The 17,192-nt window shown below is 34.6% G+C and overlaps 1 protein-coding gene across 2 annotated transcripts in view; it reads left to right on the forward strand.

The window, feature by feature from the left end:
• ERLEC1 (endoplasmic reticulum lectin 1) overlaps positions 1 to 17,192 on the forward strand; it is a 33,823-nt gene that overhangs the window by 2,744 nt on the left and 13,887 nt on the right. For both annotated transcript variants that reach the window (XM_044263948.1, XM_044263947.1), the window contains exons 2-10: positions 5,349 to 5,453; positions 6,582 to 6,662; positions 7,236 to 7,313; positions 7,447 to 7,510; positions 8,209 to 8,243; positions 10,324 to 10,547; positions 10,640 to 10,769; positions 13,733 to 13,894; positions 14,774 to 14,833. In XM_044263948.1, coding sequence (XP_044119883.1) covers positions 5,349 to 5,453; positions 6,582 to 6,662; positions 7,236 to 7,313; positions 7,447 to 7,510; positions 8,209 to 8,243; positions 10,324 to 10,547; positions 10,640 to 10,769; positions 13,733 to 13,894; positions 14,774 to 14,833 — 939 coding nt within the window. The remainder of the gene's footprint in view (positions 1 to 5,348; positions 5,454 to 6,581; positions 6,663 to 7,235; positions 7,314 to 7,446; positions 7,511 to 8,208; positions 8,244 to 10,323; positions 10,548 to 10,639; positions 10,770 to 13,732; positions 13,895 to 14,773; positions 14,834 to 17,192) is intronic.

Here is a 17,192-nt window from a genome sequence, read left to right on the forward strand (position 1 = left end):
CTGTCAATGTTATTTTGAATTTTAATTTTTTTAATTCTCTTTGGCAGTGTAACGTAAGCTAAGATGGACACCTCTGAAGTGTTTTTTTCTTTTTTTTTTTTTTTAAGTTATTTTGAGAGACGCCAGGGTGGCTCATCATTTAAGTGTCCACCTTCAGCTCAGGTCAAGATCTTGGGGTCCTGGGATTGAGTCCCACATCCCCATTGGGCTCCTTGCTCAGCAGGGAGCCTGCTACTTCCTCTGCCTGCTGTTCCCCCTGCTTGTGCCCCACCATTTTCTAACAAATAAATAAAATCTTTAAAAAAAATTTTTTTAAGTTATTTTGAGGAAAATCTAGAGACCTTTTTCTCTGAGTTGGCAAAATATCTGTGGCCCTCATGTAAAAATAAACCGTAAGAGTCTTTTATCATTGGCCTTTGGGTTTTGTTTTAGTACTATTTAATCTTAAGGCTTTCCTTCCCTACTTCATGTAATTGACATTACAGCCCTCCTCACCTGGCACTGTCATTTTCTTTTATGAGCCATTTGGTTGGACATAAATAACTAAGCAGCTGTATGAACGAGAATAAGGGCCTTTATCTTTCTACTATCTGAAATTGGAAGAGACTAGATTAGAAGATGTGAACTTTATTTTTTAGTCTTAAAATTCTTCTGTACTCATCTCCCCATTCAGATATATCAAAACAATATATAATCTTTATAATCTTTCTTTCAAATTTACTTAGAAAAATTATTAAGCACCAAAGCTGTGTATATTTTTAATGTTTTTGTTAACTAGTTAATGACTATGATATTCCTTTTTTACTGGTTTTTAGCATTCAGTTTTTTTGTGTGTATATATTTTTCTTCTGAAATACCATCTGTGTCATTAAACTATTCAATTCTTCATTACTTCACAGAGTTCACAGATTTCACCAAAGTAAAAACCACAGAATAAGTCCAGTTTTGTCTTTATTTCTCTTGGAAGTGTATTCCCACTCAAAAATTTCCTATGGGGTACCTGGGTAGCTTAGTCAGTTAAGCCTCCAACTCTGGATCGCAGCTCAGATCTTGATCTCGGGGTCATGAGTTCAGGCCCTGCATTGGGCTCTGAGCCTACTTTAATTAAAAAAAAAAAAAAAAGAAAGAAAAGAAAATTACCCAAACACTATGCTTGGGAAGAATGGTAACCAACTCCATAATTCCAAGCATGTCTGTTTCTTTTCCCAAACATGTTTATATATGCTGAGAAGTTGTACCACTGAGTTTATTTTATAGCTTCTCTCTTTTGTCTCTCATCCTCTATCTTAATTCTTCCAGACTCCTGTCAAACATTAGGAATTTCTCTCCCGCCAACATATTTTTTAAGTTTTTTAACCTTAAAGTACCATGCCCCCTTGGATTAGTTTCATTATATTAATATCTGATTTTTATCAAATCACTAATAAGACCTCTTACATGGAAAATACATTAAGGTGTTATATGGAACAACTTTTTTACACTATCTGCAATTCTATACATTCAGAATTCATTATATTTCATTTTCCTAAGGAACTGTTTTACTAAATCAAAAGAAAACATTTTTAGTAGCAGGTCAAAAAAAATTTTTTTAACTTAGAAAATCAGAAGAGGTTAACTTTTTCCCAGTAATTTCTGTTCTGAAAAAGAGGGTAAAATTTGTTAAAATTTTTAGTTCGTGATCACAATAAGTAACTCACTATTTCAGCAGTTTTCAGACAGAGGAATTGCTCCTTGATCCGTTTTATTGAAGAGGAAAGCAACCCTTACAAAACTAATGAAAGACAAATCTTTGCATCTTCAAACAAGTGATGGCTTTTATTTCTTATTACCCCTTACCTAGACCTTAAAAACAGTAGACAGAATATAGCTGGGACACAGGCAAGCAGAAGCACTGAGGCCTGGGGATTCCAAACAGAACGAGGTTCTGCCACTCACAGCTGACAAAATCCAAACTCAGAGAAATGAATGATGGTGAAACAAGAAAGGATTTATTTCAATGAGGCCAGCACTGAAAAGACAGCAGACTGGCAATTCAAAGACTGTTTCCAAAGTGCTAAAAATATATATGTTTATATATGAAATATATGGGGCATAGGTGGCATGGGTCTGTTCAGGGAGGCATTGAAAGTCAAATCAGGGGCGCCTGGGTGGCTCAGTGGGTTGAAGCCTCTTCCTTCAGCTCAGGTCATGATCCCAGGGTCCTGGGATCGAGCCCCGCATCGGGCTCTCTGCTTAGCAGGGAGCCTGCTTCCTCCTCTTTCTCTCTGCCTGCCTCTCTGCCTACTTGTGATATCTCTCCCTGTCAAATAAATAAATAAAATCTTAAAAAAAAAAAAAAAGAAAGAAAAGAAAAGAAAGTCAAATCAAACCTTGTCTTAGAGTCAGTCATGGGAAGGCAGACGTCTTGCTGGCTCAGATAGTCCTTTTTGGTTGGGGGGGTAGTTGATCTTCCCATCAGAGGATGTTTTGCCCCTTGGATCTTCTAGTCTGAGCCAAGAGACAAGCTGGAAGCAAACACCCAACTAGAAAGTTTGAGGTCAAAATGGAGGTTGCTGAAGTCCTTTTCCAAGAGGAATGAATTTCTTAACATATGGACATAAAGCCCCAAGAGTGGTTTTTATTACAAAGAAAAGATTGTCTTACTGTCTTTGCTGTGGTTCCAAGCAAGCAGTTGTTTTTCTGTTGTTGGCATTGTGCTGAATGTTTTAGTAAATCAGTATTGCTGTGGAATTCAATTCTGAACATTAGAGTTGCAGGTAGTTCACAAATAGAGGTAAATACACTTAAGTCATATGCTGCTGGTTGCCTTCACTACCGTACAGGAATGATATGGCAAGGCTTCAGGCCAGCCATTGCTAAGCAAGTGTGAGTCATGATTTTAACAACTTTGCATACATTCTGCATCTATTTGAAAAATGTGGAAAACCATTGTAAATGTTACATCTTATAGCAATTTGTTGGCACAACTGAATAAATGGTTCTAAGGATCCCTTTTTCATAAATTTGGTTTTGCAACTCTCACTTTCAAATCTCTTTGGTTCCCCTCTTCATTTACAATGGTCTTTTAAATGAAAGGATCCTTCATCATAATCCAGGAGCCTATATAGTTATCTAAAAAAAATGTTAACAAACTGATTCAAATATGTTAAAACAGTTAAGAGCACACAGAATATGGAACCAGTCTGACTGGGTTCATCTCTGTACTGTGGTACTTACTAGCTGTGTTACCTTGTATAAATTTCTTTTTTTTTAAGATTTTTCTTTTTATGGGGCACCTGGGTGGCTCAGTGGGTTAAAGCCTCTGCCTTTGGCTCAGGTCATGATCCCGGGGTCCTGGAATCAAGCCCCGCATCAGGCTCTCTGCTCAGCAGGGAGCCTGCTTCCTCCTTTCTCTGCCTGCCTCTCTGCCTACTTGTGATCTCTGTCGTCAAATAAATAAATAAAATCTTTAAAGAAAAAAAAGATTTTATTTATTTGAAAGAGAGAGAGAGCGTGCGCAGCAGGGGGAGCAGTAGAGGCTGAGGGAGGAGCGGGCTCCATGCTGAGCAGGGAGGATCTAAGCTGACTAAGCCACCCAGGTGTCCTGTCTTGTACAAATTATTGAATCTCTGGGTTTCAGTTTCCTTTTCTGAAAATAGGTAGAAAGCCTGTCTTGAAGATTGATGTGTTAAAAATGTTAAGGATTTAAAACTTCAATATAGCTAATATAGCTTATATTTACTATTATTTTTTGTTTTGTTTTATTGTCTTAGAAAAACATTGCTCTAATTTGCATTTGTGTGTGAGATAACATTGGATCAAGTAGTACTTGTTTTATTAAGGTTATGAGTCCTTCATGTTAAACTGAGAAAAGAAGAGTTACTTAATAAGAGTGGTTCGTTCTTCATGAGGGATAGCCATATGGTATAGTGGCTTCACACTATGGTAAGATGAGAAGTTGAGTTGAATTATCACAGAACACATATCACAGAACATAAAAAACTCTGTCTTAGTGACACATCTACTATCACAAAGGAAAGATTTCTTTTTGGTTAAATAATGTGAGTTATATTAATTGAAATGTTCATTTGAATTACATTGGTTCCTGTTTGACTTGTGAATTTGTTTGGTTTTATATTGTGAAAGTTTGAATAGTTTCGTTGATACCTACCAGGAATTGGCAAACTACACCTTTGTGTTGGCCAGCCATCTATTTTTATAAATAAAGTTTTTTCTGGACACAGCCATACCTGTTCATTTTCCTATTGCTTATACAATGTCTTACTACAATTGATAGTTGGGTAGTTGAAACAGAGATCATATGGCCCACAAAGCCTAAAATATTTACTGCCTGTCCCTTTACAGAAAGAGTTTGCTGTGCTCGCTTCGGCAGCACATATACTAAAAAAAAAAAAAAAAAACAAAAAACAGTTTGCTGACCCAGGATATATACTAAAAAAAAAGTTAAGTCAGAACAGAAGATTGAGTTTTCTTTTTCTTTTCTTTTCTTTTTTTTTTTTTTTTTAAAAAAAGATTTTATTTATTTATTTGTGAGAGAGAGAGAGCGCGTGTGCACAAGCCTGGGAGAGAGGCAGACGGAGACAGAGAGGGAGAAACAGACTCGCCACCAAGCAGGAAGTCCCAACGCAGACTCCATTTCAGGACCCTAGGATCATGACCTGATCCAAAGGCAGAGGCTTAACCTATTGAGTTCCCCAGGCCCCCCTGGAGATTTTTCTTTTAAAAGTAATTTACCCACATATGAAAAACTATGCACCACTATTATGTCCAAGTGTCCTTTCCAACAGAATTGAGAGTACATTTGTAAAGTGCTGTTGGTTCTCACATATAGGTGGTAATTTTTAATAGGTGTACTAAGTATTCAGTGTAGTAATGATGTATCAGTAAACATTCATTGCCTCTTAATGCATTTTTTTGAAGATTTATTTATTATTTGAAAGAGAGCTTTAGGGGAATAGGGGTGCAGACGGAGAGAAAGAGAAACCCAAGCAGAGCATGAAGCCCATGCAGGGCTTGATCTTAACCACGCTGAGCTGAGACCAAGAGCCAGACGCTAAACCCACTATGCCACCCAAGTTCCCCGCCTGTTAATGCTGTTTAATCCCTATTTTAACTTCAGTCTGTTGCATTACTACTTTCTTCTTTATATTCCAAGTTTCATTTTCATTCATTTTTTTTCTCTGTTATAGTGTATCATCCTCATTTTGATCTTAAATAATATGTGGAATATTTCCCCCTTAAAAATCTTCTCTTGACGTGATGAATTACTTTGACCTAAGACTGTAGTTTATTCACTGTAATACAACTTAACAAAAAAAAAAAACCCTGTATTTTTTGTTCTATTCTAGCCTACTACTGGAGTTTTGTATAAAGAAGATAATTATGTCATCATGACAACTACACATAAAGAAAAATATAAATGCATTCTGCCCCTTGTGACAAATGGGGATGAGGTAACTTTTTATAAATATATAAATAATTTCTGTCACCGAAGATGCATATTTAAAACATTGCAAACACATATTTTAAAGTAAAACTGAATGACAAGTTTCTTAGTAACCCTGTTTATCATACAAGTAGTATTCACTTTTATTGTTCTTGAATTCTTTGATTCTTCAGTTCAACTTGGGAAATTGGCAACCAACTATTCATAGTTTTAAAGAAAATCTAATTCCACTCTTGCTTTCTTTAATAGAAATGAGGGTTTGAAACAGGATATAATTTTTAAATAAAATTGTGACATTTTTTATAAAGAATTTCTAACAACAAATCTATAGGTACCTATGCTTTTTCCCTACCTTAGCTCATGCCCGTTTCTTCCTCCCAGAACTGCCCTAACTGCCTCTTATCCATCCTTCAAGGCAATGACTTCTTTCAAGATGAAACAGGAGAGTCAGCATGGTAAAATGAAAAGGACACCAGCCTAGGAGCCAGGAGGCTGAGGTATAGGCTACAGTTAGCTGTGGAATCTTGAACAAATTTGAAACTCAGTTCTTCCACTCAATAAATTTATTGAGCTATTTATGTAATACTTTCACAGTCTGTGAAAGAGAAATACTATAAACTCAGTGAGTGCTTTCCTAGGTTTTGTTCAGATTTGAAATCTGTGAAAGATAGCTCTGTTCATTTTGTTTTAAATTTTATTAAGATGCAAATACATATGTGCACAATCATCTGCATATGCATATGGCATTCAAGTCTGAAATGTAAAAATATATAGGAAACTGGGATGTACCTTAAAACTTTTCTATACTTTCTACAAGATTCAACTTTTCTAAGAATTTGTTCAGATGCAAATATTTAAAACTTCTGAAATAGTTTCATAAGAATTGTTCAGGAAACTGATATTCAGAAACCTTTTTTTTTAAGAGAAGAAAGAATGAAAGATTATATGGCTCCTTATTTTATACTTCAATTCTTTTGAAAGAAGTGGCAAACCATAGTACCTTTTTAAAAGTTTTGACTATTTTTCCCCTTTTATTTCAAAGCATTTGTGATTTGAACAATGAGTTAATACCCAGACAGCAGAGTTGGGTGAAATTCTAGATAATTGTAAGTATTAAATCCTAGTTCTTTCATAGGAAGAAGAAAAGGATTATAAAGGCCCTAATCCAAGAGAGCTATTGGAGCCGCTATTTAAACAAAGCAGTTGTTCCTACAGAGTACGTATTTTATGTTCACTTAATAAGTAGAAAATAAGTTTCCAATAGCCAGTAGACCCTTGAAAATAATTCTGCATTTCTTTTTACTTTATTATGTTGTATCAGATTTTAAGTTCATTGTAAATCAAAGATATTGCTTAGTAGTATTTTATTCGTTTTAATTCCTGTATAATAGATGCAGCAAACACCCAGTAAAACCATTTTCAAATAATATCACTTCCCAAATTGTCCTGAATATTTTTCAGATCAAAAGAAAATTTCCTTATACACAATTTTAATAAAAAATGCTAATTCTTATTTTTTAGACTATGTATAATATGGTCCCTAAGCCAGGTGGTTTAGATCCCAGGTATAGTCTAGACCTGTTTTCTTCACAGAATTTTCACAAAGATTTAATTAGTAAAAACAATTACTAGGCTTCAGAATCTTCACATTTTTCTGAGGCATAATGTTTCATTTAATGAAAGCTTACTCTGAATCTTGAGGGAAATCTACTCAACTACATAAAATATCAAAAAGTAATCAGTTGAGTTATATGACTTTTGTATATCTAAATACATCCATTTTTCTTAGATTGAGTCTTATTGGACTTACGAAGTATGTCATGGAAAACACATTCGACAATACCATGAAGAAAAAGAAAGTGGTCAGGTATGTTTTTCTTCAAAAAATGAAGTATGGAACAATATAAAATGAGAACTTTAATAATGAGATTTGTGATTTTAAAGTTGTGTTCTGGGTATTTGCAAAATACTTACTATATTTTTATTTTATTCCAATATAGAAAGTAAATATTCACGAGTACTACCTTGGGAATATGTTGGCTAAGAACCTTCTATCTGAAAAAGGTTTGTTTCTACAGAGTGATGTGATAGTAATGCTGGAATTTCATTGAAAGCATATGTTGAAATTGGAATTTAAAAGAACTTTTAGGAAACCGTATGCATTTTAAAACACTGAAATAAATTCCTGAACAATCCCTTAGAAAACTTTTTCGAAGAGATCTTTTCATTATTTTCTATGTCAACAAACATTATGCTTTTTGTCTACAAATTTTTCAAAATCTGGTAAGGTAACACATGTTATCTTTATATCTTTATATGTTATATAGTGTTAATGTTAGTGTTTTGCTTGCTGTAAGCCTAGTTGCTGTACATGAAAATAGAATGTAGATGTGTCTCTAAAATTGTGAAATATTTTTGATAATCTGTGTTATTCAAAGTCAACTAAGTTAAGATTAAAATTCTCATTGATATAAAAATACTTCAAAAGAAAATTGTTACGGCCATTTTTATGCCTCGAATAGAGTATTTCTTAGGTAAAAATGTAAGGATTAAATTTGACTGTCCTTTCAAACAAAACCATTTCAAGGCAACTAGCTAAAAGCAGTATGATAAAAATTATATGTATGTTTTCTATCTTTTTTTAGAAAGAAATTTAAAATTACGAAGTTGGTTGAAAACTTAATCATTTGTATTTTGTATTTAAGTCACTGGTCATTCTTTACACCTACCTTACATAGGTAATATCTTATATTATTCCACAGATCAAGAGTCAGATGAAAAGGAAAAATCAAAAGAGGCAAGTGACAAGTGTTGATTTTTTTCACTTTTAACATCTGTTATTAGTGAGACCTGAATCTGCACTACTGAAATGACAGAATTTAAATGACAGAATGTAGTCATGCATTCTTTACCTGTCTATCAAATACCTCAAAGGATTGAGCCAAAGAAAATTTGCAGTATGTTAGGTTTTTCTGAGAATAGTTATACTGTGATACTTCTCTTTACTTTTAGAATCATAGGAAAATTAAGGAACTTGCCAAAGATGTGTCTGGGAAAGTTTTCATAATGGCACTGTATCACTTCCAGGCTTCACAGTAGTTCCTTCTGTTTGACATTGGAAACAATTATAAATATGAGCTTTTGCTTTTTTCCCCTGCTTTGGTCCCTCGCTCCCATGGGTAAAACAGATAAACTACATATGTAAATAACAACCTACCAGACTGCAAGCATCTTCAAAGCAGGGACTGTCTTTTATCTCTTTACCCCGCAGTGCAAAGCACAGTGCTAGATATAATATAGGCACTTCATAAGTGTGTACTGAATGTGAATGCATAATTGATGACTGAAAAATAGGATTGTTTAAAAAGAATGATTCCTTAGTGTACCTAATCACAATTTTTAAATGCCCCTGTAGTTCAAGGAATACATTCTGAATCCTAAGAACTCCCATAGAGTTAATAACCTATTGTTAGAGGATATTTCTGTAAGTGGTTTTAGATGATTTTATTAGAAGAAAAGTGAAATGGCAAAAAGCCTTAAAAGGGATGCCTATAACTTAAAAGGGTGGCTTTGGGGGGAATTGATAAGCTAAGCATGAACACACATAGCATTGCTATTTTAAAAGATTTTAATTTTACAGACTACCTTTGAGATAAAATATTTATTTACTGTGGCTCTGGAGGATAGCAAGATGGAATTCAAAGTGTGAAATGATAAAGGAAGAGGAAGAAAAGGGTAAGGGAAGAAAAACTAACATTTACTGAGCCCCAATTTATAAGCCACATACTGTGTCAGGCATGTAACAAACGGTAATGTTTAATTTTTCCCACAACCTCTGAGTATATATTATTATTTTCCTTTTACAAATGACAAAAACTGAAATTTGGTCAAAGTCAGAAAGCCAGTGAATTCAAAGCTTGGCTTCGAACCCAGGATTTTCTAATTCTAGATACTAGCATGAAAATAGCATACAAGAAACCAAAATATTTTTTTCCTGGAAACATTTGTTTATTGCCTATTTTAGATATGGCGCTGACAGGGTACCAAAGTGATACAAGATGAGCTCCCTGCCTCCAAAGAGCTTGCTTGGAGATACTATTAACAATATATTTTTAAGAGCCCTTATATTAGATTTTTCTTTGGTTTATGTAGATAAAATATGGGAGCTAGCTCCTTAATAATCCTTATCTTCTGAGGTAATCTATTTTGTTCCTCCATTCCATGAACATTTCTTCATTTGTCCTTTGCTGGCCTTGAATAGATTTATATGGGAGTTTATGTTGAAAAGTACGGCTTTTAATATTAATGACAGGGAAAAAGAGTAAGCAGATTAATGCATGAGTACAGTATTAAGATTCCTGTTTTAGAAGATTCCTGTTTTAGAAGATACTGTTTTACTAAGTAGCCCCACTTTGACAAATCAGACTTCAGACCTCTAGAATCTAAAGTATAACACAGCCATTCACTGAGAATTTAGTACAGAAAATTCTGACTAGTCCAGTAGAGTAAGTTCCTGTATTTTATCTTAATCTCTTTCTTTAGAAGTGTTAGAAGTAATTCAGATTAATCAAGAGATTATATCCTTTTATATAAATGTACACTTATCTTACCTCTTAATTTTAGCACCGAATAAAATTTCCCTTTTTTCCTATATAAAACTAGGTCTGAAAATAAGTATTAGCTCAAATAAGAGTTTAGGAATCAAAAGAATGTTAGAGGAAGAATTTATAGAAAATATAGAAATGTTACCTTTATAAATGTTAGTTTATAAATAAAATGTAGTTTTCTTCCTTTAAGAATAAGTGTTTCTCCCATCCTCACCCCTACCTCCATTTCTAATGAAAAGTCTGTCTTACACTCTCATTTTTTTTTTTAAGATTCCCACTAAAAATATCGAAGGTCAGATGACACCCTACTACCCTGTGGGAATGGGAAATGGTACACCTTGTAGTTTGAAACAGAACCGGCCCAGATCAAGTACAGTGATGTATATATGTCATCCTGAATCTAAGCATGAAATTCTTTCAGTAGCTGAAGTTACAACTTGTGAATATGAAGTTGTCATTTTGACACCACTCTTGTGCAATCATCCTAAATATAGGTAGGATGTGGATTCAATATTTTAAACATGAAATGCTCACATGCTTTAAAGTGTCATATGCTTAGCTTTAATGCTTTGTTCTTACTGAATAGATTCAGAGCATCCCCTGTGAATGACATATTTTGCCAGTCCCTGCCAGGATCACCATTCAAACCCCTCACCCTGAGGCAACTGGAACAGCAGGAAGAAATATTAAGGGTGCCTTTCAGGAGAAATAAAGAGGTATGAGAATTATCTAATGGTATTTTCTCAGGGCTTTCTTTTCCAAAATTCAGAGCATGTATCAATATTTTAATCATTCCTTAGCATAGTAATAGTAGTTTATTTTTCTGACTCAAATTTTAAGTTCCAATATTATAACTGATTTTAATTATTTTCCTAATTCTTGTACTTCTCAGAAACTATTTTATCACTCTCTTACTCTCATGATTGCATACTCTAGAGTTTGACATCCTATTAATTGTGGTGAAGTTGAATTTTTTGGTAGTTGAATGGCTTTCCCAGTTGGGCCCCTTGAAGAAACAGACTACAACTCATCTTCTAATGCGTTATTTCTTCAACCCATTACTCTGTGTCATCAAACCATCATTCTTCTGAAACTTCTTATTCAACATCAGTCTTTTGGGTCTTAGTTCACTGGACATATGCATAACTTGATCTTAGCACATAAAACACTGAACATATGAAGCTTGAACTTTCCCTCCTACCTTTACTTGAAGTCATTCTCTGGTTCTCTCTGTTCTCCTCTCCTGTGTATTAGGTCTTTGTCTACTTCCTGCCGCTGAAAATGTTGATGTTCCCCACAGTTCTAGCCTAGTTCTTCTCTCTGTAGTGTGTATAGTCCATTTCAAGTGAACTCATCCAGGCCCATTCTGTTAACTTCCTTTAATATGCCCATGAGTTACAAATACACATCTTCAACATTGACCTTTCTCCTGAACTCAAACCACAGTCACAGTAGTTAACATGGATTGCATATTAACAGCTGTTATCTAATCCTCACAGCAACCTACAAACTATACTATTATCACCCTCCTAAACAGATTAGGAAACTGAGGTTCAGAGAAGGGAAGTGATAAGTGATCAGTTAGAGATGAAGATCAAAACAGTGTGGTTCTAGAACCTGTCCTCTTAACCACTTCTCAGTGCTGCTTCTCCTTTTCCATGTGCTATCTGATCTTTTCCTAATCTCCCTTTTTTTTTTTTATTTCATTCATTTACTTACTTATTTATTTTTATGTAATCTCCACACCCAGCTCGGAGCTTGAACTCACAATCCCAGGATTAAGAGTGCATGCTTCCTAATGAGCCAGCCAGGCATCTCTTCCTCCTTGTTTTTAAAGCCATGTTACTTCCTTTGCAAATGAGAGAGGACTTCTAATGAATTACCCCAGGAAGAGATCAGTGTTTCCTCTTTTTTGATCTTGTATTTTACTCAGTCCTCCATTATAGCACTTACATGGCTAAAATTGGTTGATTTTCCTATGATTCTTACTATTCCTCTCCTGCTACTGTGACAGTATTACTTAAAATCTGATAAAAAATCTAATCCCATAAAAAAAAATCTAATCCCATATTTTTGCCTAAAATCATAATATCCAAATTTCTTAGAATTATGCAATTTTTTTTGCCAGTAAGTACCTGTTTATCTCTTTAGTTTTAAATATTGTTTTACACCCCACGTCTTTGCTCTTCTTATGTCTTCCTCAGGTTCACATGTGTATGTGCACACAGACGCAAAACCTGGAGACATTTACATAAATCAGAAATTATTCATGTTTCAAGAATCGAGAGTTTTCTCTTTATGAAGTCTTCATGTTTCTTTTTTTTTTATTTATATACCTGACAGGTAGAGATTACAAGTAGGCAGAGAGGCAGACAGAGAGAGAGAGAGGTGGAAGCAGGCTCCCTGCTGAGCAGAGAGCCTGACACGGGGCCCGATCCCAGGAGCCTGGGACCATGACCTGAGCCGAAGGCAGAGGCTTAACCCACTAAGTCACCCAGGCGCCCCAAGTCTTCATGTTTCAAGTCTTCATCAAAATCTCTCTGAATTACCACTCCCTGTCTGAATCTGCTGTTCTCTGCACCCTTTAGTGGATGTCTTTTTTGACCAACTTGTAGCATCCTTCAGGACAACAACCAGATCCTGCTGCATTTTAATAATTATAAGTAATATTCATATTTACTCCCACTCAGCTCCTCTTTACCCTTCTTGTTGTCTTTTATTTACCCTTGTAACCACATTTTCCAGGACTAAATATAGAGACAAAATCTAACAAGTGGTTAAATAATATTTTAGTGCATTTCCTTTCAGTCTTTTTGGGGATTTTTTTTTTTTTTGATACATAACAAACAGAGAGATAGACATTAAAAAAAAAATAATTAGGACCAAACTCTGTGCTCTGTTTGTGTGTAAATATATAAAATATCTTCACTTGTTTTCACTTAACAGTATATCATTTTTACATTCCTATGTCATAATCGTCTATAATATTATTTTAATTAACTCACATATTTCATTGTTTAAAGTACCAAAAGTTACTTAAATTATTTACTGGTTTGGATATTTTTGTTACCACAATTTTTTGCTAACATGAAAAATGCCACACTGAATGTCATTGGAGCTGAATCTCTGCACCCATCAGTGGTGATTCTTTACTCCAGATAAATTTCTAGAAATAAGTCAAAGGTAAGCACATATTGAAGGGTTTTGATATATACTATCAGATTGTACTTGAGAAGAATTGTGGAATTTTACAGTCCCATTAGAAATAGTAAAAAAAAAAAAAAGTGCTGATGTCTATTTGTGTATATTTCTTTGTATTTGTGTGTATATAATGTGTGTGTGTTTTAGTAAGGTAGAATACTGCATAGCTTAGGTATTTGCATTGGAATAACTCTAGCTGCTCTGATCAAAAAAAAGAAAAATGAAACAAAATATGTGAAATGGTAATTATCCCTGTATGTTAAGAATGGCCATCATACCCCCTGATAGAGAGAACTAGTTTGTCTAGAGCTTTCTCTATTGTATTAAGTGTTGCAAAACTCATTTTCTTAAAACACATTAAAAATGAGTGGGCAACTTTTATTTTCCTAATTTCCTTCAGTTTAAAAATAGTAATTAGAGTCATAACTTAAAAAAAAAGTATGATATAGAATCCCTTAATATATGTGTTTAATTTTAGGAAGAGTTGCAATCCACTAAAGAAGAGAGATTTCCAGCAATCCACAAACCCATTGCTGTTGGTTCTCAGCCTATGCTCACTGTTGGAACAACCCACATATCCAAATTGACAGATGACCAACTCATAAAAGAGTTCCTTAGTGGTTCCTACTGCTTTCATGGGGTGAGAAGTGAACCTTTGGTTTCAATATTTATCTAACAGCCTTCACTTATGTGCTGTCTAGTCACAGGGCATCAGCAGCACTGAAAAAAGATTTTGTCAATAAAGAAATGGCAGGATTCTGGAAGCCTCCTAATGGATATTTTCTGTCTGCATCTTACTATAATCTAAGTAATAGCCATTATGTTTCCTTTGCTCAGCATGGGTGGTTCAGTGGTAGAATTCTCGCCTGCCTTTGCTCATAAGCTAAAACTTGACCTTTACTTACAAGCTAAACTTGACCTTTACTTGACAGAAAATACATACAACTAAGTCATGTGGGATTCTGATTGATTGCTGGAATGGGCGTCAAGGACTAGATAGCCTTAAAAAAAAAAAAAAAAAAAGATTGAATAGGCTACGTTTTATTTATGTGGCAATCACTTTTAAAACTTGAGTTAACATCTACAAAGGTTAAATTCTGCCCCTAATAAACTAATAGTTTCAATGGGAAATAGACTAAGTGGAATTTTTATTTTATTTTACCAAGGCAATACAGCAGCTATTCACTGTATTTGTTTTTTTTTAAATTATTATTTCTCAGTAATTTTTTTTTTTTATACTGAAGTATGGTTGACATCCATTATGTTAGTTTCAGGCATGTGTAATATAGTGATCTGACAACCCTGTGCATTACTCAGTGCATATCACACCGAGTATAATCATCTTTCACTGTATAACATTATTTCTCAGTACCTTTTTTTTTTTTTTCATTTTCAACCACATTATTACTCTTACAATTTTTCTAGTTATATATATTTCTGTTATTCTCATGTGGCAATACTGAGACGACCACAATCCCGCATTCTCTTTGTGTAACTTGATCTGTTTTCTTTCCTGTAGGGCGTTGGTTGGTGGAAATATGAATTCTGCTATGGCAAACATGTACATCAGTATCATGAGGTATAGAATAACCTTTTTATCATTCTACCACTAGGTAGATTAAAGTTTTAAAAATCGTTTGTGAAAAAAAGGAGGGGGGAATGGCATTTTAATCATGAAGTGACTTTAATATGAAAATACTCGAAGTGTCTCTGAGTTCTAGAAAATGGAAAACTTGGTTTTAACTAAGTCACTCATCTTAAAGTAACATATAAACTCAGATTCTTGTATGACTGGGACTCTGGAGTAATAATGGGCTATTGTGACTAATCTCTTTAGCTTTGACTGAGAAATTAGTCATTAAAATTCTTTAAATTAATAAAGTGAGTAGTAAGATAGTACGTTAGGGCTCAGGTTAGGAAAATAGGGTAAATACAGCAAGTTTCTCAGCTAAAAGAACATACCATATCATCCAAATTTAAAATCAAGTAAGTTTTAAGATTGTACAATTAGCTTTTTATTCTTCCTTTTATGTCTAATTTAATAAATCAGATAGCATTTTCTTCTGCACTTTAGCCAAACTGCTTAAATTCTGAACTTCAGGCTTCAGTAAGTTTATTTTTCATAATTGTACCTTGTTTGGTAAGGTAAACTGTTAGACGTTGAAGACAAACATTGATTAATAAATATTCATCTGGCTGTTTTAAACAGCTCTTTTCATTCCCCCAAAGAAATAATAACTAGTAATTTAAAAATACTGTCTTGGGCACCTGGGTGACTAAGTGGGTTAAGTCTTTGCCTTCGGCTCAGGTCATGATCTCAGGGTCCTGGGATCGAGCCCTGCATCTGGCTCTCTGCTCAGTGGGGAGCCTCTCTGCCTGCTTGTGATCTCTCTCTTTCTCTCTGTCAAATAAATAAATAATATCTTTAAGAAAAAACACTGTCTTTACCGTCTTGAGATGTTATGAGTCAGTCTTAAATTCCAAGACAGATCATACCAGGAAAGATCAACTCAACCTTCCACATTTAAATCCATCCAAATTTATGAGGCATCTATAAACTAGGAGATTTTATTTCTCTGCTTAAATCTGAGAGATGCCATTTGACTCTTCTTCTCACTTCTTCTTGCTACTATGTAGAAGTTTCATTTATTTTTAATAACATTTATTAATAGAAAAAAATACTACCTAACTATAGCCCAGATAATACCTAGTTGCTTTGTTTTTGTTTTTGTTTTTTTTTAAGATTTTATTTATTTATTTGACAGAGACACAGCAAGAGAGGGAACACAAGCAGGGAGAGTGGGAGAGGGAGAAGCAGGAAGCCCAATGCAGGGCTAGATCCCAGGACCCTGGGATCATGATCTGAGCCGAAGGCAGACGCTTAATGACTGAGCACTCAGGTGCCCCAGATGCTTTGTTTTAAATTAAAGGAATATATTCCAGAAATTTAGAATGAATAGTAACATTCTGCTCCACCATTGTCCCATTTCCTAAGAGTAATTGCTGTTAACATTTTCTTAGTTAGCCCTCCTCAAGAAAAAAAAGGCATATACATAAATGGTAGTATAACTAGTAAATACACTGTTCTGCACTTATTCTTTTCAGTTAGTATCTTGGAGATCTTTCTGTGCTAGCAACAGCGGATCTCATTTTTTTTTAGCAGGTACAGAGGAGTATATTTACACTCACAATGTATTTAGCCAGATCTCTACCGACAGATCGTTGAATGATTTCCAGTTTTTGCTGTGATAGCATCATAGTGAGCATTTATAAATAGTTTTGTTGGTAAACATCTGCAAGTATATTCATAAGGCACATTTCTAGCAATGGATTTGCTAGTCAAAATGTATGCATATTGAATATTGCCTCCCAGAGACACCTGGGTTGCTCAGTTGGCTAAGCGTCTGCCTTCAGCTTAGGTATGATCTGAGAGTCCTGGAATCAAGTCCTGCATCAGTCTTCTTGCTCAGTGGGGATCCTGCTCCCTCTGCCTGCCGCTCCCCCTTCTAGTGCTCTCTCTCTCTCTCTGGCAAGTAAAATAAATAAATATATAACATTGCCTTCCAAAAAGTTGTAAGGCATTCCCATTAATAATGACTTTAAAATACATGCATGCACAAACATGACTTTTTTTCCCCCATACACTTGCCAACACTAAGTTTTATCAAACTCATTTTGCCCAAGGTCATATAACCTAGAACTTTCTGAGGGACTCTGCTAGGAGCTTTGTGAGATAAACAAATAATGGTAGCTAACAAATATAATACTCATTGTATACCAGCTACTGTTCTAAGTATGCATATTAACTCGATCCTCATAACAACCATTAAGAGGTGACTGTTGTTCTTCCAAGGTGAGGATATGAGTTTAGTAACTTGCCTAAAACCACATTCATAGTAAATGATGAAACCAGAGTTCTAACTCAGGCAGTCTTGCTC

Source organism: Neovison vison, chromosome 8 (assembly GCF_020171115.1).
Source record: "Neovison vison isolate M4711 chromosome 8, ASM_NN_V1, whole genome shotgun sequence".
Lineage (NCBI taxonomy): Eukaryota > Metazoa > Chordata > Mammalia > Carnivora > Mustelidae > Neogale > Neogale vison.